The sequence below is a fragment of the Bacillus rossius genome, chromosome 12, assembly GCF_032445375.1.
Source record: "Bacillus rossius redtenbacheri isolate Brsri chromosome 12, Brsri_v3, whole genome shotgun sequence".
NCBI classification, from domain to species: domain Eukaryota; kingdom Metazoa; phylum Arthropoda; class Insecta; order Phasmatodea; family Bacillidae; genus Bacillus; species Bacillus rossius.
The window spans coordinates 44,250,131-44,273,102 of NC_086339.1; the positions used below are offsets into that span (position 1 = coordinate 44,250,131).

At 39.2% G+C, this 22,972-nt stretch overlaps 2 protein-coding genes across 10 annotated transcripts in view; both read right to left on the reverse strand.

The window, feature by feature from the left end:
* LOC134537885 (zinc finger protein 883-like) overlaps nt 1–17,202 on the reverse strand; it is a 200,509-nt gene extending 183,307 nt beyond the window's left edge. For 6 of the 9 annotated variants that reach the window (XM_063378800.1, XM_063378798.1, XM_063378799.1 and 3 more), the window contains exon 1: nt 16,987–17,193. In XM_063378800.1, the coding sequence (XP_063234870.1) occupies nt 16,987–16,992 (6 nt within the window). In that variant the 5' untranslated portion in view covers nt 16,993–17,193. Of the gene's footprint in view, nt 1–16,843 lie in introns of all 9 variants that reach the window. The other 3 variants (XM_063378793.1, XM_063378792.1, XM_063378794.1) reach the window with 3 other exon arrangements.
* A 2,568-nt stretch (nt 17,203–19,770) lies between these two features.
* Nucleotides 19,771–22,558, reverse strand: LOC134537974 (uncharacterized). Its single transcript, XM_063378993.1, has 3 exons — nt 21,682–22,558; nt 21,167–21,459; nt 19,771–21,111 (listed from the first exon to the last, which is right to left on the reverse strand). Exons 1-3 carry the CDS (start codon nt 22,556–22,558, stop codon nt 19,771–19,773), a joined length of 2,511 nt encoding a protein of 836 aa, XP_063235063.1.
* Nucleotides 22,559–22,972: the final 414 nt, after the last annotated feature.

A 22,972-nucleotide genomic window follows, 5' to 3' on the forward strand; every position in this document is an offset into this window, starting at 1 on the left:
TAAATAAACAAAAATTGTGTTTAAAATTCATTTCTGGACGCTAATCACACGTAGTTTCCGCAACCGCTGCTATAATTTGTTGCCGGAAAAGCCATGTTGACTATTGAATCAATTGATTTGCACAATGAAATGTTAAACTATACAATTAAATGGCTTCGATTAAAAGGGAAAAAAAGGCCTGGAAAAATAACAAACCCATTATTGGACCTGATTTTCGAGAAGGAATTTTATAAAATACTGTCCATCTTGTTAAAATGCAGTAAACAGTTAATACTATAAAGTTTTCCTTTGTCTCTATGAACTTTGGTTCGTGCCATCTGCCACATTTGGCAGCACCGTGGTTACACATTCCCATTCCATGCAACTTTCGTTACATTCACAAAAAATTACTCCTACCAAATGCCATATAACAAGAGCTAGAAGTTTCACATCAAAAAGTAATCAAGAAAAAAGAATTTATGGATGCATCCTATCAATGCTATCAGACTGAAGGAAGCAAGCAGCCTTCTCTTTCATACTTCAATTTTTTACTAAATTTTTTAATCAATTTTTATAACTATATTATAATGTCACTAGAAACGTTCAATGAACTGAGCCAAATTTTGAAACTGGTGAAACAAGTTGCAGTCACAATTAGATATTAATTGTATGAATGACATGAGACAATACAATAATATAATGACTAGACAAATGTGCAGCACTTATTTATCATGAGCTAAATATATAAAGAATAATGTTTGATTATTAGGCCTATAGCTTTATAATAATTAATACTAAGTTGATACTGCACCAGGAAGTAAATTTTATACCACAAGTTTACTAGAATAATCAACATTAGAGATTACTCACAATGCTGGCCACTTATGACCAACTCAATGAATGTCTGGGTATCAAACGTAGAACACATGTTTTGCAGTAAAAAAAAAAAAAATCCCTTTCGGCACAGCCTACAGGAGTAGGTAGATTTCGAAGAACCTTTTTCTTCTGGAAATGTTTTAGAAACTTCTATAAACTTCTGAAACATTTTAAGAAATTAATGCAGCTATATAACATCCAGTATGTTCGCCAATATTGGAAAAATATCTACTTAACATTTTCTCATATTCCATACAGCAAAAATATTTGACCTCCAAACACTATTTTTCATCCCTTAAATTCTACCCCTTACTTTTTCAACCCCTTGCAGCAATGGTTCTTCTAATCAAAAATTATTTCAGACAAAATTTTTAAATAAAACTTATAATATCTACAAACCATTTGAACAAATTTGATGGTGTGCCTACGAAGGGAGTTATGATATTTTTTTCATTCAACCCCTGTTTATTCCACCCCTTGCAGTAACAGTTAGTCGTATAAAAATTATTTCAGACGAAATGTTATAGATGATTATTTTAGGTTTTACCATAAAACAGAATGGATTAAATAGTGCACATAGTACAGAAATCATGAATGTTTTAAAATTCTAAACCTTAATTTTTTCAATACCCTACCACAATGGATTGTCTTATCAAAAATTGTTTCAAACAAAAGTTTTAGATAAAAAACTATAACATTTAAAACAATACTAAGAGAGTTATGAATTATTTTTTCTACCCCTAGGTTTTTTAACCCTTAGCAGTAATAGTTTGTCCAATCAAAAAATGTTTCAGACAAAAGCTATACCTAGATAAAAATTATAAGATATATAAACCAACTGAACGAATTTGTTGCAGTGCCTACAAAGGGAGATATATTTTTTTGGCCTCTAACTGTTGTTTTTTCAACCCCTTGCAGTTATGGCTAGTCGTATCAAAAACTTTTTCTAACAAAATATTTTGGTATTACTCCTACTAGTTATAATACATCCAAACAGATGTAACATTTTCATATTATGAAAGTTACAGCGATTTTTCGGTTTTTCAAAACACCTTCCCCATTTCTACCCCTTTGGTCAGTATTGCCCATCGATGAACTCGACCCAGATTTTCCAATACTAGATTTTATTTATCAGTTTGGAAGTGATTTGTGAAAAACTGTGACAGTTATTGTGTTCACAAAATTGTGATATGGAAAATTAAAAATACGCTAATTCTTCCGTTTGTGAAAAATACAAGTTTAAAGATTACATTACAATACCAGTGTTTTCACACTGCCGCCCCCAATTATTGTTTACCTGCGATCGCATATCTGATTAATTAGCACACTAATTCTTCCGTTTCATATATTTAAGTTTATCCCTGGATCCTGAAGGTTTGATCCTGATGACATGATCCTGTTGGATTGATCCTATGGTACATGATGCTTGCTGTTTTAATTCAGTAGGGTAAAACCGGGTGTGATGGCGCACCGGGGGAGACGGCGCAGTGGCTGTAGTTGGCACGGTGCCCGCTAGATCGCAGCTCTAGGTACCTTGGATTGTTCTTGCGTAACGCAGTTGTAACGTGCGCTTGTTTAAGCTGCGGCAGACTGTTCGATTTCGTTGAAATCTAAGGATTTTCTTGATGAGTACTTAGTTTTAGCGTTGAATTTTCGTGTCATGTGAGATTAAAATCATAATTGATGAAATGGTTTTAATATTTGTTCTTAAACGCAACCGTATATGTTCATTTATACCTCAGTGGATAGTTATGTACGTTTTCAGACATATTGGTTTCCTGGTTCTCTAAGTGCCTCACTGCGCCATCTCACCTTGAGTTTTGGTACAGATGGCTCACTCAGTTTGCGGGTGAGATGGCGCATATTGTATTAAACCATGAAAATTTTCTTTTTGTTTATTTGAGCACGCATGCTTTGTTGTTTGACGAGTTGACCATTCATCGTAAAATTGGCTTAAATATTATACATATATTCGTATATTGTATGTAAAAAAACTCATAAAAATATATTTGAATGTTTAATTGTTACATGTTTAGCCTGAAAAATTCTTGTAAATAAATTTTCCCAGATAAAAAAGTGGCATATAGTTGTGATAGTCAACATTTAAGAAAGTGTATATTAAAACCAAAGTTTTCGTGTTCACGCCATTCTTTAGTTAAAATTTTAGAGAGTAGTGTGCACATTCATGTCCTGTAGTTTTTAACAAAATGGCATATTTGTTCTTTCAGGAATGAAATGGGCAGAATATACATAAGAAAAGTTGGAACACATTCTAGAGGGCAGTGGTCAGAAGAAAATCTCTGCGAAGCAGTGGCTCGTATCAAGGCTGGAGACATTAGAATAAGAGAAGCGGCGAGGTACTACAACATCCCAGAGAGCACTTTACGTCGAAGAAAAAGTTCTGGTAACGTAAAAAAACTTTCTCTCGGTCCACAAGCTAGTTTGGGAGCTGAAAATGAAAGGCGTTTGGTATCACACATTAAACGACTTGCCTCATTGGGTTTTGGACCTACCCAACGTACAGTCCGTCAGTTAGCATTTAACTTTGCTGAAAGCCTTAACGTTAACCACCGTTTCAACAAGGTAAAAGCAGAAGCTGGTTATGATTGGTTCCAATCATTTATGGAGCAAAACCCAGACATCAGTTTAAGGCAATCACAGGGCTTGTCTGTAGCACGGGCGCACCGGTTGTGCCGGGAGGAAGTTGACGAGTATTTTGCATTGTTGGAGGAAATAACAATAACGCACAGTTTATTTGACAAGCCAGGTAACATCTTCAACGTAGATGAATCAGGCATTCAACTGATCAATAAACCGGGCAAAGTTTTGGCTGCTAAAGGTTCAAAAGATGTTTTTAGTCTGACGTCTGGTGAGAAGGGGGAGACTATCACAGTGGTTGCTTGCGTTAATGCAGAAGGTAGGTTTTTGCCGCCTACAATCATTGTCAAAGGGGTTTACAAGAAGAGAGAATTTAGTGATGGGCTTCCTCCAGGTTCAGAGGTTTATATGAATTCAAAAAAAGCCTATATGAATTCGGAGTTGTTCTAGAAAAGGTTCAGAGAAATGTTTTGTTCCAAGAAACCTCCTGGCACTAATTTGTTAATTTTGGATGGGCATGCCTCACACTGTAATTCAGTAGAACTGTTAGAGCTGGCTGATGAAAATAATGTAGTGTTGCTATGTCTGCCAAGTCATACTACACATGCCTTGCAGCCACTTGACAGGTCTTTTTTTGGCCCACTTAAAAAATATTATAACCGAGAAACACAGGCTGCTATGAAGTCAAAAGGTAAAGAGGGTCTCACCAAATCAAGAGTAGGCCATTTACTAGGAACAGCATGGAAAAAAGCAGCATCGGTAGAAAATGCAGTTAGTGGATTTAAGGCATGTGGCATATATCCATTTAACCCAAATGCAATACCAGACTACATGTTTTCCATTTCAGATGCTGCTCAAACTGTAGAGCTTTCCCAGACAAATCTGCCTGATTCCCTTCCTACGACTTCGACTCAATTAACATCAGACAATGTTGCGCCAGCTCAGCCAGGCCCCTCTTCTCTTCCATGTGTCTCATGCCCTCTTTCAAAATGTGACAAAGCTTTAAGTAACCACTCTACACCCACTAAAATTTTGAATGATATCAGTCCATTACCCCAGATGGTAAAGGCAAAACAAATTAGAAGAAAACAATCTGCTGTGGAGCTCACCGCTCGGAAAAACATTGAAAAGAAGAAGAAGGCAACAAGACAGAAAATGAAGAATGAAACTGTGGATCAAAAAAGAAAAAAATCAGTGAACCGTAAGAGTATTCCTAAACCAAGAGACAATGTTCCTACCTACAGCGACAAATCAAGCGAAGTTGATGATCCTGTTTCAGATGATACAAATCGTTGTGCGGAGAGTTGGGAAAACTATTTTGTTACTCAAAAAAATGTAGACTGGATCAAATGCTGTAAGTGCGGGAATTGGTTGCATGAAACATGCTCAGTTTACAAAAATTTGTGCAACGATTGTGGAAGGGCTTCGGCAAGGAAGACAAATCTCAAGAAACAGAATTAGATAGATAAGAATTCTGTGCTTCAATTTCAAAAGAAGTGATAACTTCAAAATGAACTGATCACTTATTTTTTTGAATTCAATATCTTTAATTTTACATAAATGAATGCCTGAGAATAAGTTTAAAGGTATATAAGGAATATATTCTTTCAAAATTATTAGCATAGGTCTACTTAACTACCACTACAAATTATAGGAAACTTGACTTGCATGTTATGTCATTTTAAAGTGGATAATTTTTGCAGCATTAATAATGTTAGTAAGTGTTGTTAAGGGATGTGTTTTAAATAGTACTTTGTCTACATAAAATTATTTGGACACTTTTGTTACTACTTTTAATGTCTGCGCCATCTGTCCCGCACTGCGTCAACTGTCCCATACTCCTGCGCCATCTCACCTTGATGTTCAAGGAGAGATGGCGCAAAGCAACACTTAGAAAAATGGGGCCATTTTTTATAAAAAAAACATATTTTATTAGTATCGAGGTATTGAAGCAAAAATTAAGAGTTAGAGTTAATATATATCCATTAACATACAGCGTATTATCAAAAATAAAATTTCTATAGCATTTACTACGAAATGTGCGCCAACTAACCCTGTTTTACTATATGTCAAAAGATCCTATACATAAAAAAAATACATTGTCACATAATAATGAACAATTATGATTGTAAGTGGTAAGTCGAATAAAAAGGTTTCTTTTTAACTACAATCTTTCTTATTTCACGATTTCTTTTAAGTGCAAGATCTTCCGATGTACTGAACTACAACAGCAAGCATCATGTACCAAAGCCAACAGGATCATGCCATCAGGATCTTTTGACATACCTACTGAATTAAAACAGCAAGCATCATGTACCACAGGAGCACAATTTTTGGCTCCCATTAGACTCATCCATTAAAATATCACTCAAAGTAGTACATGGTTACTTTAGATGCAATGTAACAAAACAAATATTTCGTAATACAATTACTTATTCTAATAAAACAACAAACATGAAGTATAAGAATTAAAAATTCCTTAAAATTACAATACAGTCATTATTTCAACGAATTTCATTATTAAACACCTACATTGGCTTGCGTGTTTTTTTTTTTTCTTTTTTTCAAAAATCAGTAAGACTAACCTTCCTTTCACGGTGAATTCAGGAACATCTGTAATATATGGAAAAAATATATATATATTATATACCTATATAATATATATACTTATATATATATATATATATATATAAATATATATATATATATATATATATATATATATAAATATATATATATATATATATATAAGTATATACTAATATTATAAAGCTGAAGAGTTTGTTTGTTTGTTTGTTTGTTTGAACACGCTAATCTCAGGAACCACTGGTCCTATTTGAAAAATTCTTTCAGTGTTGGATAGTACATTTATCGAAGAAGGCTATAGGCTATATTATATTATCAATAACATTAGGAATCCTTACTAAAAGTCAAATTTAGAATCAAATGCGTTGGAGGTGGTTAGATACAACATGCAGTACACGTACAAAGTGTGTGTTAATGCCGCAGGCGCTATTGCCTATTAACATTGTTGCCACGCACTAGATGCCTTATCATTCTTAATTTTCCCATACAAGTAAAAAACACCCGTGTGATATTAGGGTCATTCCATGGTTGCGTGTGTGACATTTTGACAGTGGATTTAATAATATAAAAATTATATAATGAATACGTCATAATAAATACCACTTTTTTTCTTATAATATATTAACCTACAACTAGATAAGTATGTCATAAATTTTTCAATTAGTTAAGGAGAATAACACAAAAAAAATTGTCAATCTCTGTTGCGTGCGTGACAAAAGTATACACCCCTCTTTGATGGAAATGAAATCAATGTTAAAATTCTGTTTTATTAAAAGATAAAAATGATCAATACTTGCTGGTAACACAAATAAAATGTGCACCTTTAAGATGATCTAGTCAATGTTCCTCAAAACCAATATTTTCACATGCAAACTTAGTTTTGCAAATGTTGCGTGTGTGACTGTTGCGTGTGTGACACTTTGAGACATGTATTTAAGCTTGTATAATAATCAGCTGCAATTTGACAAAGATATGTTTGGTTGCAAAATAAAATAAATATTTACCAAGATAGCAATAAAAGTAATATTATATTACATATAGAAAAAATATATACTGATTACTTAAATGAAAATTGACCCCTATTATTAAGTAATGTAGGTGAATTCACTTTCTTCAATATCACTGAAATATCTTCCCAAGAAGCATCTTCATTTGCTGGCCATACCCAACTCTTTCCACTAGGGTGCATGTACTGTAGCAAAACTTGATTACTTTCTTCATCATACTCCATCACAACAGCAAAATAGTCTTGTTTTCTGGTGAACTTTCCTGTGGGTGTTAAAGAAACTAATAGAAAGGCCCCAGGTTCAATACTGTTCTTATCCTTTTTGCCGCAAGAAGAGCTGAACTTTACATTATTTTGAAGAGAAGTTCCTTCACTACCTCCTTCGAAATCTGAATCCTCATCCACATCTTTTTCATCAGTCACATCTTCTTTATCACTATCTTCTACACCATATTCCTTTTCATCATCGTCTTCGTCTTCGTTTTCTTCACCGAGGTCTTGTAACACAACCGTTGTCAAATTTGTTTTTTCAGAAGTTGTAGATACCTCCACCACACCTTTTCTTACAGGAGAGACAAAGTGAACTTTATGTAGGTGTGGAATTGGCTGTACTATTTCCCAGCGTTCATCTAGGAGCGATGATGATGACTTTACTTCTTCTGCAGATATGAAGATAACTGTTACACCCTTTACATTACGCTCCGTGCATTGAAAGAATTCAACGGGTGAATTAACAATCTCTTGTCGTGATTTTACCTTACGCCAAACAGTTCTTTTCAAAGTTCCCCCAACACCATCAACAGCCCCTTTGCCATGGGACGTGGCAAAATAATTCCAATCTGCAGAAATATTAAAGTCCGTCTGAAAATATGTAAGGTTTACAACTGTGAAACGGTTCTTGAACTGTGCAGCACAGCCGTCAGAGAAGATCTTCACATGATGAATATTCTGTATTTTTTGTTTCAAGTCTTGGATAAGAGTTTTAAGAAATGTCCAAACAGAATATTTGTCATGTGACAATTCATCACTTATAATGGCATGGTTGTAGACCTTATTACATTCTAACCAGACAACAGCAGTGAAAATGGTGGTTTGTCGTTGGGTCCAGTGAGCACTTTGTATTTCATCTTGGCTCACAGCTGTGTAATTTTCTGCAAAATCAATTTGGATAACTGCATCATGAGTTGAAAAATTTTTCTTTGCATCCTCAAAATGTTTAGACTGTTTTCTTTTTACATACTGATGTAGCTTGAATGCTATCATCTGCATCTGTATTTTCTTCACACAGTCAGATACTGTTCCAGTTTCTGAAACAATTTGGGGATGTCCTTCCACATTTTTCCACTGTTTCCATTTCATTTCATTAGTCAAAGTTTCTTCATCATATTGACTTATAATATCTCTGACAGAATTGCATGTCAACTTACATTTCTCACATATATCTAACATGCAATCAAATCTTTCAACATCACAGACAAGAATTGCTAGTAAATCATTTGTACTATGTGGGAAAACATTTACTTCCTTTGCCAAACTTTCCACCAAAAAAGGCATGTTCGCGTGGTAATGACATACACATGTGTTATGACTCATAGTAGAAACGGGATATACAAATTGCGGTCGAAGCTCAAAAAATTTAGATTTTTTTATCTTAAAATCGGGATATTCCTTCACAAACTCTTCATAGGCCTCCGCAATGGTCATCATCATAGTACGTTTCTGTACAACATCTTTCTTGCCAGACTGAACATTCTTAACAGTGCATTTGTCCTTTCTTCCTGGTTCAATTCTGCTTATATCATCACGGAGATAATACTGCGTCACTTTAGCTTTGGTTTCTTCATTTAGTCTCTGGCCATGTTCTTTTTTCATTTTATGTAGCAGGTTCAATCTTTTCCCATATTCTGGTAATTCATCAACTAACAATTTCGCTACTACTGCTTTACGTTTTCCTGGGCTATGTGGTAAAATTCGCTTCAATTTACAAACTGCCTTCCCTAGGGATCTGTTACTTCCATACATATTTTCTGGCAACACATTACTATTACTCTTAACAGTTTGTGACTTTTTATTTTCTCTGTGCTTCCTCTGCCTTATTCTGTCTTGCTTTCGCTTTAACTTTAACTCCTTATCAGTTTGAATACGTTTTTGTTGGTCCCTTCGTAATTTAAATCTCTTTCACGTTCTTTTCTTAAGTATGCTTCATACTTCGCTGGGTCTTGTTTAAGCTTTTCTCTAAAAGCCTGCGACCTCTTCGTAGATGTCATAGTTCTGCAAAAATACCAGTTAAAGATATAACATTAACCTCAAATAAATTTTAACCAATAACAGCAAGTTTGGCACTAACACACACAAAGGCATTTGCAAAAATGGTCATTTAAATTTAATGTTGGTGTTCAAATAGAAACTGTGTTACATGTAATCCTCCTGGTTACATGTAATCCTCCTGGTTACATATAATCCTCCTGGTTACAAGTTTTTTTTTTAATTTTTAGGTTAGTTCATAGTTGAAATCAAACCAGAATGCATCTCTTTTGTGTTGGAGTTGCAAGCTTACAAAGCTTGTATTTGACGGTGTCACACACGCAACACTACTGGGTCATTCCATGAGATTTCAACCAGGGTTGGTTGCTGCACATTTTTTAAAAATTCTGAGGATTTATACACTCATTGGTACATGTTTTGAGAGATCAAAACAAATTTTATAAAAATTTATTTCCTATAATTTTTGCGTAGGCACCTGTTTGAAGATGGTGGCGTGTGAAGATTTCAGCATTTTCAAGCATTTACGAAAAATGCTGTAGCTCCTTCAATTTTTATCGTAACAACTTTTTAAAACATACATTTTACTCAGCTCTAAATGCTGTTTAATTTTCGTTATAAGCATTTCCTGCTGTGATAATTAACATATTTTCTGTTATTTTTCAAAGTTTATCAACAAAATTGACTTTTCTTCCAACTTTAAGCCTAAAACCTTCCATGAAGGACATAAAACATTCCAATGATTTCTTGTATGTGTATAATACAGTATTAGTATTATGTGGCAGATAGGTGAAAATTGGGGTGTTTTGAGTCCTTTCATATTTACAGACTGTTAAAAATTGAATATTTCTGAAATTTGCAATTTTCACCGTGATTTTTTACGGTGTGGGACACATGTGAAAAATTTAAAATTTACACAGAATGTAGTTCTATTGAGGTACTTTAACATACATAAAATTGGTGAGGGTGTTTTGCAAATTAAAACCAACAAAAAATCTTGAATTTAGTAAAAAATTCAATATTCACAATACTCTAAAACATTGTGGAAGATCTCGAAATAGACAACACAATGTATTTAACTCAATAGAAAATCCATAAACATAGACCCTAAATAAAATTGTTTGTTCATATTCTCATTATGTTAGCAGTGTGTATAACGTTTTAGTCAATTTTGACAAGTCATAATGTTATTGCCAAACCTAGGAAATGTTCATTAGCACAACTTTAGGAAAACATTTGTTACCAGTCTATTTCTTGAAATATTTTTTTCTGGATTGTAGTCTGTGTGCCAAAACTTCAGTCACTTCATTTCCAACATTTGCATCAAGGCGTCTTCCTCTTCCTGTCATAACTGAAAATTCACAAACTGTTAAAACACGTAGGATGTTGTCGAAAGGCATCCGAACTTGGTCGTTTCTCGATTTAAAAAATGAAGCAGCTGGACCATGAGGATGGTAGAAATGAACATCACAGTCGTCCTCATCCATGTTCACTTGCACAACCTCGGCAACCCACCAGTTTTCATCGTAGATGCATGCAACAAAAGCTCCTTCTTTAATTCCCTGTGGTTTCACCGGGATGAACTGGGAGTCAAATGTATGCTCGACCTTCACATCCTCGTATTTGACTGATTTGGATGTGATAAAACATCTAATACATCCTCGAACTTCAAATGGTAAAAATCTATGCTTCTGTCTTGTTCCTGGGACTGTTTTAGCATTTTTGAATCTATTTTCCAAAAATGCCTCATTTGAAACTATTTCTTTGTTTTTCACATATAAGAAGGCAATTCCATTAATATTTTCTTGACAAAATGCGAACATATCTTCTGCAGTTAATATCTGACCCGTTGTGGTTCTTTGCAAGGAGGCCTTTGAAACAAGGCGTTTGACGGTCCCGCCAATGCCATCGCATGGACTTTTACCATGTGATGTACCAAAGAAGTTCCATTCAGCTTGAAGGTGGAAGTCAATCTCATGATAGCAGAGGTTTATAAGGTTTTTTCTATTTTTGTACTGGGCCCCTGCACCATCCGAAAAGTATATAATTTTATTTATTTGTGGAAAATCCTCTTTCAATTTAGCGATCAGTTTTTGTTGAAAAGCATAAACAGTAGCTGTTGTATGCTCCAAACAGTCACTTATGAAGCAAAAACATTTGGATTCCACTGAGCCTTTCATCTGATCCCTGTAATATAAGATAAAAGGGTGAAGGGTAGCCTGATCATTCACCCAATGGAATCCTTGAATGGCATCTTGCACAAGAAAGGAAAAATTCTCTGCAAAATCTGCAAGAACAATTCCTTCAGTCAAATCCAAGTTCTCTATTTTGGTTTTGAGGTAAGCAGATTGAGTTTTTGCTACAAAATGATGTCTCTTTAGGTTCGTCAGCTTTGTAATTAGATCCTCAATATACTCATCATTAGTTTTAGTAACACTTATGAGATCTGCCCTGTCTGTGTTCACCCACTGTTTGTAAGTGTAAGTGACACTCTCTATAAAGTCATCATTATTGCTACACTCACCACTTTTTTCTTCATCTTCACTTCCACTAAATTCAGAGCCTTCATTCATGGCTTTCAGTTCCATTTGCAACAAATCTGTTAACACCTCTGGTCCAGGGCAGCTGTCACATTCACTAAGCATGCATTCTTCCTTTTCTACATCACACACAATAGATTCAAGTAAATCCTTGTAATTTATGTTGAGCTTTGCCCCATCTAACATCAACTTAATGTTCTGATGAGCAAGGCAGACACAGACAGAGTGAGTGCCACTTCCACCAGCCAACACACACCACCTAGGCCTAAGCTCTGCAAATTTAGAAAATCCAATTTTGTGATTTGTGTTTTCACTGCGGAAGCTTGCATACAGCTCTTTCAAGTTACAAAGAACTAGCCTTTTCTGTTTGTGCTCTTTTTGTCCTTGCTCATTTCTTATGGAAATGTACTCTTTTTTACCTGAACAGATTCTGCTGTTGTCATTCTGTTCGTAGAAGTTCACAACCTCTTTGACTGTTTCATTAGTTAGTCTGTTACACTTCTTGTGATCCGTGCCAGGTAGAATTCCATGCTTCTTGACAAGTTTCCTAGTAGTTTTGACAAGGTAAGGGGTAGCATCAAAATATTCACATGTTTTAGCAATCGACCAGGATTTTGGTGCCAAACTTAGAATCTTTACCTTTTCAGAAAAAGAGGATGGTTGCTTGAACTTTTCTTTTAAACAGTTCAACAAAGTACTGTAATCGTCCTCTGGTGGTAGTGTTTCACTTTCCTCCACTGTGCAGATTTCAAGAGAAGTGGAGATTTTTTTCTTGAAAGCTGAAGAAATTTTGTTGGCTTTTGTGTCTAAGGCTCGAGGTCGGTTTTCAATGCTGAGTTTTTGTATTTTAACAGGTGACACACCCAATGTCTCGCAGATCAAATTTGCCTCAACTAAAGTTTCTTCAACAGGATGATAGAGATCATCTTCAGATGATTCCTCTTGACATGTTTGTAAATCCACTATTCTTTTCTTGCAGGAAATGCACAAACTTTTACCAGGAATCAATTTTAGACTTGGATTAAGTATTGAATACCTTGTTGAAAAATTCAGAGATATTTCTTTGAGACCCTTAGAAATGACTTTTTTATGTACACTGAATGGATCTGAACAAGTTTTCCCAAACAGGTGAGAGAATTTTTCCAAATACTTCTTCTCATGGAAAGTACAGATTGTTTCAATGTCACATTGTTGTAATCTTAGATTCAAAAGGCTTTGATTCTTCTCACTTAACTCACTAAACCTTTTTAAATGGTCTGTAATATTTCTACCATAGTCTTTCTTGTGGCAGTCTTCACTCAAATAATGTCCAATTGAACACTTCATTTTAACACAATCATGTAAAATAATAGAAAAACTCACTGTAGGATTTTCATTTCATACATCATCCAAAACAATGCACCTATAGCTATATAAAAAACAAAACAAACACTAATATCATAGATTAAGCATTATGTAAAAGAGTTGCGACAATAAAAAATTGCAAACTTTCATAGAGATTACATTCCTCAACTGGCATTATTACTACCTCACACTTCTTATTTTTTTTCTTTCTGTTTGACAATCTCATTGCTTTGCTGAATGAGAATAAAAACACGCCCTATAGCAATATTTTTATATTTGAAGGAATAACATCACTTATTACAGAGCCACTCCTGTTGTAGAAGTTTTCCTTGTGTGTTAATTACCAGTAGCTTTAGAAAGATTTTACAGAAGAGACATTATGCATTCTCATTAGGTGTTTCAATTTTCAGTGCAGATAACATTAATTACTGTTATTATTTTATTTATACACTGCATTGTATATAAGTGTTCGCAGATCATCTTAAGCATTGTGTTTTCTTATTTGTGTATTGTTAAATTAGCAATTCCCAATCTAAATAAATTCTAATTTTGAGTCAGTGAATAGTGATTTTCTGCTAAATTCAAAATTTTTTTTTGGTTTTAATTTGCAAAACACCCTCACCAATTTTATATATGCTAAAGTACCTCAATAGAACTACATTCTGTGTAAATGTTAAATTTTTCACATGTGTCCCACACCGTAAAAAATTACGCTGAAAATGGAAAATTTCAGAAATATTCCATTTTTAACAGCCTGTAAATATGAAAGGACTCAAAACACCCCAATTTTCACCTATCTGCCACATAATACTAATACTGTAGTATACACATACAAGAAATCATTGGAATGTTTTATGTCCTTCATGGAAGGTTTTAGGCTTAAAGTTGGAAAAAAAGTCAATTTTGTTGGTAAACTTTGAAAAATAACAGAAAATATGTTAATTATCACAGCAGGAAATGCTTATAACAAAAATTAAACAGCATTTAGAGCTGAGTAAAATGTATGTTTTAAAAAGTTGTTACGATAAAAATTGAAGGAGATATAGCATTTTTCGTAAATGCTTGAAAATGCTGAAATCTTCATACGCCGCCATCTTCAAACAGGTGCCTAGACAAAAATTAAAGAAAATAATTTTTTATAAAATTGGTTTTGATCTCTCAAAACATGAACCAATGAATGGACAAATCTTCGGAATTTTTGAAAAACATGCAGCAACCAAATATTTTTTATTTGGTTGAAATCTCATGGAATGACCCTACTTCCAGTTAAAAATATAAATGTTACCAGAAAACTTTGTTATAGTAAAATGTAGGCCATGTGGCACACCTCACTTCTAGAAAGTTTCACAGTGATATGTCAATTAGTTGTTTGTAAAAACTAATTTAACCATGTTTTGTGTTGCGTGTGTGACACAAAATCATTAAATATTTTCATTTTATGCTGTGCAATATATGCTTACCTGATTTGGTCCAAAATGGTATTAAAAATACTTCCACATCTGTACAGTATGGTCAACACAAAACAATGGACATAACTCAAACAGGAAGAAAATCAGGGTAGTCAATATCGAGATGTACTTTTCCCTTTTTGGCAACAGTATTGTTAGCACTAAAGTCTAACATTGGAAAATAAAGTTTTAACTGAGTAAATAATTTTTTAATTTTGCATATATAGTAAAAGGATTATTAAGTAATACAAATATGCACTGTACAATTAATTTTAAATAGTTAAATTTTTTTTATGCTTGGGTCATCTTTCATGGAATGACCCATTAACAACGAAGCAATCAGTACCCTCATATAGAATACATAGAGATAGTGTGAGGTATATATGTAGGGTAAATATGTAGTGTACGGATTAGCGCCAAAAAAAATCGTACAAATCTGAAATAACTTTCATTATATGCTCTTTTACGTCCTCTTTTCATAACCGCCTGCGGAGATAAGAAATTCCAATTACTTTTGGAGATATCGAATTTTTAAATTTTAATTATTGTAAAAACATTTTTATAAAAATCTGAAATAACTTTTATTATATGCTCTTTTACGTCCTCTTTTCATTACAGCCTGCGGAGATAAGAAATTCCAATTACTTTTGGAGATATCGAATTTTTAAATTTTAATCACTATACCTGCACATTCACACTGCATTCACCATTGTTTTTTGTTATGAGTATCAATTGTTTTTTTATTGGATAATGTAGTCACGTGATAGGCCAATATTCAAATAAACCAATAGGCCGCCTCCAACTTAGGTGAGTTTTTAACGTTTCAAATTTTTATGCTTTAAAAAATTACGTTCGTTCCTACTGTTAATCCTTTGTTCTGGTTTGTTAGGTTAGGTCAGCTACATTATAAATACTTTAAACTAAACAACCATTAAAATTAATTTTATTATTTTTAATGTCCGTTCAGTTTCAAAGTATTTATAATGTAGCTGACCTGACCTAATCTACCTTTGTCCCATTTTGTTAGTTCAGGTCAGTTACATTATAAATACTTAAAACTATACAAGTAAAATTAATTGATATTATTTTTAATTTCCGTTTAATTTGAAGTATTTATAATGTAACTAACCTTACCTAATGGAAAATTTCTGTTATTTAGGCATTCACGCGCACACGGCAAAATATAAAATTGCGAGGGTCGAATGATTACATAGGTCTTGAACGGCGATATCTCCAAAAGTAATTGGAATTTCTTATCTCCGCAGGCGGTTATGAAAAGAGGACGCAAAAGAGCATATAATGAAAGTTATTTCAGATTTGTACGATTTTTTTTTGGCGCTAATCGGTACACTACATATTTACCAAATATATATTTAGAGACATGTATAGATTATTTTTATATATGTAACTACTTCAAACATATTACAAAACAAAACTGAATGAGGCATTGCAATGCATGCCGAGCATTAGCTAGATAATGGAATCTTTTCAATATTAGTAATCCCTTATTTTTCAGTTTTTTTTTTCTATATTGCTTTATAGAGTCTAGATTACATACAGACCAGGTAAATAACTATAAACTGGCAGAACAACGTCTGTCAGGATCTGAAAGTGATATAAATTATTTTGCACACTTGACATTCAAATTAAGAAGACAATTACTAACTACATCTGATCTCTAAACAGTTCCCTTCACCCTGTGTTCAGCCCGGGCAACGCTGGGTACTGCAGCTAGTATGTATGTATATGTATGTGTATATATATATATATATATATAATATGTATGTATATATATATGTATATATATATATAATATGTATGTATATATATATATATGTATAATATATATATGTATAATATGTATATATATGTATAATATGCGTGTGTATATATATATATGTATGTATATATATATTTATATATATATATATATATTCCTAATTCCCGCGGGTAAACAATGAATGGCAACGGCTACGTAAAAGCAGGTACAGTAATGTAAGATAATAATATATAACTTTAATTTTTTCACAAATGTGCACGAATTACGAAATCATCCCTTCAGGGTAATTAAGGGACGAGTGTAGTGTTTTTTTTTTTTCAGGTGATCTAATCGTTCTAAAAAGCCGCGACGTCTGATATTTACAGTAATAACATGCATTTGAAAAATAATTAAAAAATATTTGCACAAAATTAGTAGTATTCACCTTTAATCCGAAAATTCCATTTCTCAAATGTGGCTACCTTAATATAACCTCTACTTCAAATAGTAATTACACACAAACTCCTTGCTCTAATTAAATCTTCCCTTATAACAGAATGAGTAGAAATCATATTAAATAGTAATTACATTCATTTCGAAATTTTCGAAAAGTTTTTTGCAGAAAAGTAGAAATATTCAAGATATATGTACCTAACCGCGGTAAGTAGTAAAAACAATATAGGCAAGGTAGACAAGGTAGTCACTTCTGCAAATTCAAAAACGTATTAACTGCGAAACTATGTTTACAAAAATTTTCCAAAATATGGATAAGTTTACCAAACATGTAAAACAAAAATAACAATACTAGCACCACAGATATAAGAAGTAAACAGATAGCGTTCATGACAGGGAATGTGTAACCAAACAAACTTTGACGTGGAATCTACCAATATGGCGGCCATATTTACATTCAGCCGAGTCACCCCTACATTGAGAACCAAAACATTGCATTGGTACTACGTGTTTTGTTAAGCAACAACATGGTTTTAAATTAATTGGAGTTCTAATGCGAGTTTATGAAGTAATATTCGATGAAAATGAAATCACACATGAATAAACATGCTTGAAATATTCCTGTGGTTTATTTGTATCATTTAAGTGATGTGTATCGCCCTTTGGAGCACAATGGGATGTGATAGTTCTCGACTTTTTATAATACTATGTGTTCTTAAATTTGTGTTGGTCTCCACTTTAATGCTTATTAATAATAATTCATACATTCCGAACATATTCAGATTTATTTAGTGTTCAGTGTCGTATTACGAGTGCATGCCAATTTAAATTTAATAATATAACCTAAAAGTAGAAATAACTCACTGGTGATACTTTAACAAGCGCATAAACAGAAAAACAGGCTTCAAACAAAACATAGAACAGTAACTAAAAATAAAATAATCTATAAATACATGTGAAAAGTGATTTTACTAATACCTTATCCAATTGAAAATTAGATTTTCTTCCAGTTCGGATGCTGCAGCTGAATGCTATGACGCCGACCGCCAATTCTCCTCTATGTCGCAAAGACCACTATGCCTCATCAATGTCTCGCATAGGTGTGTGCACCGAACGCTCTCGTGAGCGCAACAAAGTGTAGTTAGTGCAACGAGGCGAACGCCAGGCAACGAGTGCTATGTCGGTGGAAGGCTCCGGCCGGGTGTGACATATCCCTCCGCCGAACTACAACAAATGCAATCATGTATTGCCGCCACCCGTCCCTATGGAATAGTTACGTGGAATGCCTAGCGGGCTAAGGGTGTAGCTTTAGACTCATTGTCCGGTGGGCGCCAGGCTAGCTTGGAAGAACTAGACTGTGAGGAGGTTCGTGGGTTCGCTGCCCCAGCGTGCCCTGCTAGGTACGTCGGCTTACGGTGGTGATTGGCTTACTGAGTGGATACAGGATGCATCCTAGGTAGTGTAGGAGACTGCATACCTATACATGTGACACTGAAATTACATACTATTTGGACTGAATTATTTTAATAATGCGCCGTTATGCACGATTGACACACAGCACTGGTACACGTTTATGACATATCACTACATAGCACTACAAGATTACATTACTCAAACTAACCTAATCTCCGCGGCAGTGTCGCGGGTCGGTATGGTTACCGGAGGTGGCCAGTACCGTGAGTTAACCTGTGAATCGGTTGCGCGGGGTGTTTGTTTAGGCGGTTGGGATAGGCCCAGCTCTGCCGAAAATGGTCCGGGGACACGTGAGCAGCAATAAAGCGAGGTTGTGATATATTTACTTACTGAACATAAAGACTTATCGGTGCACTTAAAATGTAAGCTACTCACGGGACACACGTCCGCCCCGGCCGCGAGTGTTCGAAGACTGCCGAAGATGGCCGCCACGCGGGGGTGGGAGGACTCGTCTCCCCCTTCCCCACCCCCCTGGGCCGCGCGCCAACACCTTTATTTTATCTTAAAGTTATAATTTTATATAATACATCCTTCCAGGTACTTAATTAAAAATTAGTACCTGGAAACTGTTTGCTGAGGGCTTAATATTTCTATCACTAATAATTAACTGTTTGAAAATATAGTCACATGGAAGACTGTTGTTTCCAAGCATTAACACTGATGAGATCCTGGATTTCATTTCATTAAATGGCACTGACAAATATCCTTGTAATTAGAATCCTTTGTATTATTTGTTACGTAGGTCAGGTGGCGAATCCCTCACTTGACTCGTTCCGGATGTGGCTGGGGCACGCTCCGAACTTGAGGGTCACTGATCGGGTGAGAACCGGCTGAAGGTAGCGTCGGTACGACGTCAAACGCCCCCCCCCCCCCCCTGAGAAAACCGGTTCTGCCCTGTCAGTCCCCGACGCCAGGTGGTAACGTTAGGTAGATACAGCACCTGAATACATGGTGTAATGGTGCGATGGCGCGGGCGGGCGCCGCCTCGGCCGCTGCGGGGGCAGATGGGCCTGTGGGCAGCGCTGCGGCGCATGGTGCGATGGCGCTGGCGGGCACCGCCTCGGCCGCTGCGGGGGCAGCTGGGCCGGTGGGCGGCGCTGCGGCGCATGGTGAGATGGTTTGGGCGGGCGCCGCCTCGGCTGCTGCGGGGGCAGCTGGGCCAGTGGGCGGCGGCGCATGGTGCGATGGCGCAGGCGGGCGCCGCCTCGGCCGCTGCGAGGGCAGCTGGGCCGGTGGGCGGCGCCGCAGCGCATGAAGAGGTGAGGATGCTCAGGACGTAGTCGGCCAGGTGTGCCGGGGCCTGGCGTCTCCTCTCCGGCCGTCGACGCCTCCGTCGGGGCCTGCTCGCGCCCTCACTCTGGGGTTCGTCTGGTTCTGTGACTATAGGGACTGCGTCTGGCGGCCCTTCGCAGGGGTCCCCGAGCTCTGGGGACGTCACCTCCGTGATCAGAGTCTGGGTGGCCCTTGCCGATTTCTCCTCTGTCTTTGTGGTGTAGCGTCATCGGCCGTTGAGCCCGCTTGGGGCGAGGAGTGCTCGCGTCCGGAGCCCTCGCTACATGGCGGTGGCATGTTGGGGCTGAGCGCATCGTGCTCAGCGGCCGGGTGGCTAGCGGCATCTGTGTGGTTAGGTTCATTGGACGCCGCGGCTCTGGGGGTTACCTCGGGACTGAGTACGTCGGGCTCAGTGGCTGGGCTGCCCGCGATGTCGTCGTGTTCGAGTTCGTCGGGCAGGGGGTCCCCGGGCGCTGCTGCTAGCCGCAGGTCATCTCGGTGGATCTTCTGGGTGCGGCAGCCTCCTACATTCACCATGTAGGTCGTCGCCCCCAGGTGCCGTTGCACTGGGTAAGGCCCCCCCCCCCCCCCCCCCGCCGTGGCGCGAGTCCGGCGCGAGTCCGGCGCAGTAGTTACGCGGGGCCGCCGACAGGGGGTGAACTCGTGCATACACTTGGTCACCGGCCCGGAAGGGGTCTGGGGGCCTCGTCGTCCGGGGGGTGATGACTTGGGTGTAGTGAGCCTTTCGCATGCGTGCCGCCTCGTGTCGTCCGAGCGTCGCTGGTCGCTATCTCCTCTGCATTCTGCCTGGTGCGGCACTCCATGGACGGCCAGCTTCCCTGGCAGCGGAAGGTTGCGGCCCTGGACCATCTCGGCCAGGGTCCTCCCGGTGGCCGCATTTACTCTTCGGCGGACACAGAATAGGGCATCGGCGACGTGGAGATCACACTGAGTATGGTCATCGCCCAGCCGCAGGCGCAGTTCGACCTTCAACTCCTGGTTGTGGCGCTTGGTGGGGTTTGACCGTGGGTGGTAAGCAGGTGTGGTGTGGTGTTCCATGTGGGCCTCCTGGCACCAGTCCTTCCATCGGGCCCCCAGAAACTGGCTGTCGTTGTCAGTCAAAATGGACTCCTGGTAGCCGAACCTGGCCATGAATTCGCGGGTCATGACTTCAATGTTAGTGGTGGCCCTCACGTTGCCGCAGGGGTAGGCCTTGGTCCAGCGGGTGAACATGTCCGTGGCTACCACGAGGAACCGTTTACCCCGCGGTGAACGTAAGTAGGGCCCCATCACATCTAAGGCGATTGTCTGGAACGGGGTCGTCTGCAGCCGGGGCTGCTGTTGTTGCACGCCGTCCCCCCTGTGGGCCTTGCGTCGCTGGCAGGTCTCGCACTCCCTGACGTAGTCGCGTACATCCCGGCTCATCCCGGGCCACTGCTCGGCTGGTTTGATCGGTACCCGGGTGTCCTGCAAGGTCATGATCGTAGTAGAACACGAGCACCGTCTCACAGGCCTCTGGGGGGACATACGTCCTCCAGGCCTCAGTTACTCCGGGTGGTCGGTTCATGACTCTGCCGTCCTGGATCCGCCAGGTTGGGTGACCGTCATCGCTGGCACGCTCTCGTGGTCTGTCCACGTCTGGGGACTGGTGCTTCGCAGTGAGCACACGGCGCTCCATGTCAGCCTCGGTATTCAGGGGTGCTTCGGCCCCTTCTCCGTTGACCGTGAAGTGAGCGCACGCATGTCCGGCGGCACCAGTCGAGCTGGTGCGGGCGGGAGGCAGGATGTCATCCCATTCATCATCGTCCAACACCTCCTGGCCGCCGTCTGGATCACGGGAGAGTAGGTCGGGGAGCTGGTTCTCTGCCCCGGGCACATGCTCAACCGTGAAATCGAATGACTGTAGGAATAGTGCCCAGCGGATCAGCTTCCCCTTCCTCCCCTGCATGGTGTGGAGCCAGGTGAGGCAGCGGTTGTCGGTGCGGAGAGTGAACGGCCTGCCCTCCAGGTGTGGGCGGTATTTCTTCACGGCCCACACGACCGCCAAGCACTCCTGCTCGTTGCTGTGGTACCGCCTCTCGGCACGCCCGAACTTCGCGCTAGCGTAATCGACCACCTGCTGGTCGCCCGCGCCGTCCACCTGGTATAACACTGCCCTGGTACCCAGAGCGCTCGCGTCCGTCTGCAAGACGAGCGGTCGGTCCGGGTCGATGTGGGCCAGTGTGTGGCACTTTGTGAAGGCTTCCTGAATAGCGTTGAAGGCTGCTTGGGCCGGTTCGCCCCAGCGGTAGCAGATTTGCGGTGACAGCATTTCGGTTAGGGGCACGATGGTCTGTGAGAAGTTAGGGATATAACTCCGCAGCCAATTGATGAGCCCGACGAAGCGTTGAAGTTGCTTCCGGGTGCGAGGAACTTCCGCAATGGCAATCTGTCGTAGGTGGCCGATCTGGAGCCGGTTGCCCTCGGCATTCACCACGTGGCCCAAGAATTCGACCTCGGTCGTCCCGAGGTGACACTTGGCAGAGTTGGCAGTTAGGTGATTGGTGGCCAACCTTTCCATGACCAGCGCCAGGTGCCGGCAGTGGTCCTCCCAACTCTCCGAATAGACGATGACATCGTCTAAGTATGCCAGGGTGAATCTCCCAATGTATCCCTCCAGGACTCTGGTCATCATTGACTGGAAGGTGGCGGGGGCACACTTCAATCCAAAGGGCATTGCCCGGAATTGAAACCTCCGCCCGTCCGGTACCATGAAAGCTGCCTTCTTCCGGTCCCCGCGTTGTATGGGCACCTGCCAGTAGCCGGACTTCAGGTCCAGGGTGCTGAACACGCGTGCCCTACCTAGGCTGGCTACGGCGGCCTCGACGCTAATTTGAGGGGGAGGGGCGCTGACCGTCACAGCGTTCAGTGGCCGGAAGTCCACGCAAAAGCGGCTCCTTGGATGCCAACACGATTCAAGCATTGTAGCGACTATGTGACGGCTCGATGACCCCACTCTGGAGCATGTCGTCAATCTGCCCCCGGATACCCCGCTGCTCCCAGAACCTGTAGCTACGGGGTGGTTCATACACAGGCTCGTCAGTGGTGGTGGGAATGTGGTGTTCCGCCACTGTGGTTCTTATCAATGGCCCGTCTACGGCGAGGACCTCGGGTCGTTCGGCCAGGACTGCATTTATTCTTGCCTGGTAAGCAGGCGGAACATTGTGATGCATATCCTCCAAGGTTAAGTTGGTGTGTCCCAAGGTGGGGGTCTGGCCTATGGTGTACACTACGTACCTCTCCACCGTCCCGACATTTAGTCGAGGGGGGCTAACTCCAGTACTGCATTATGTTGCGCGAGCCAGGGCAGTCCCAACACTATTTCCTCACACAAATC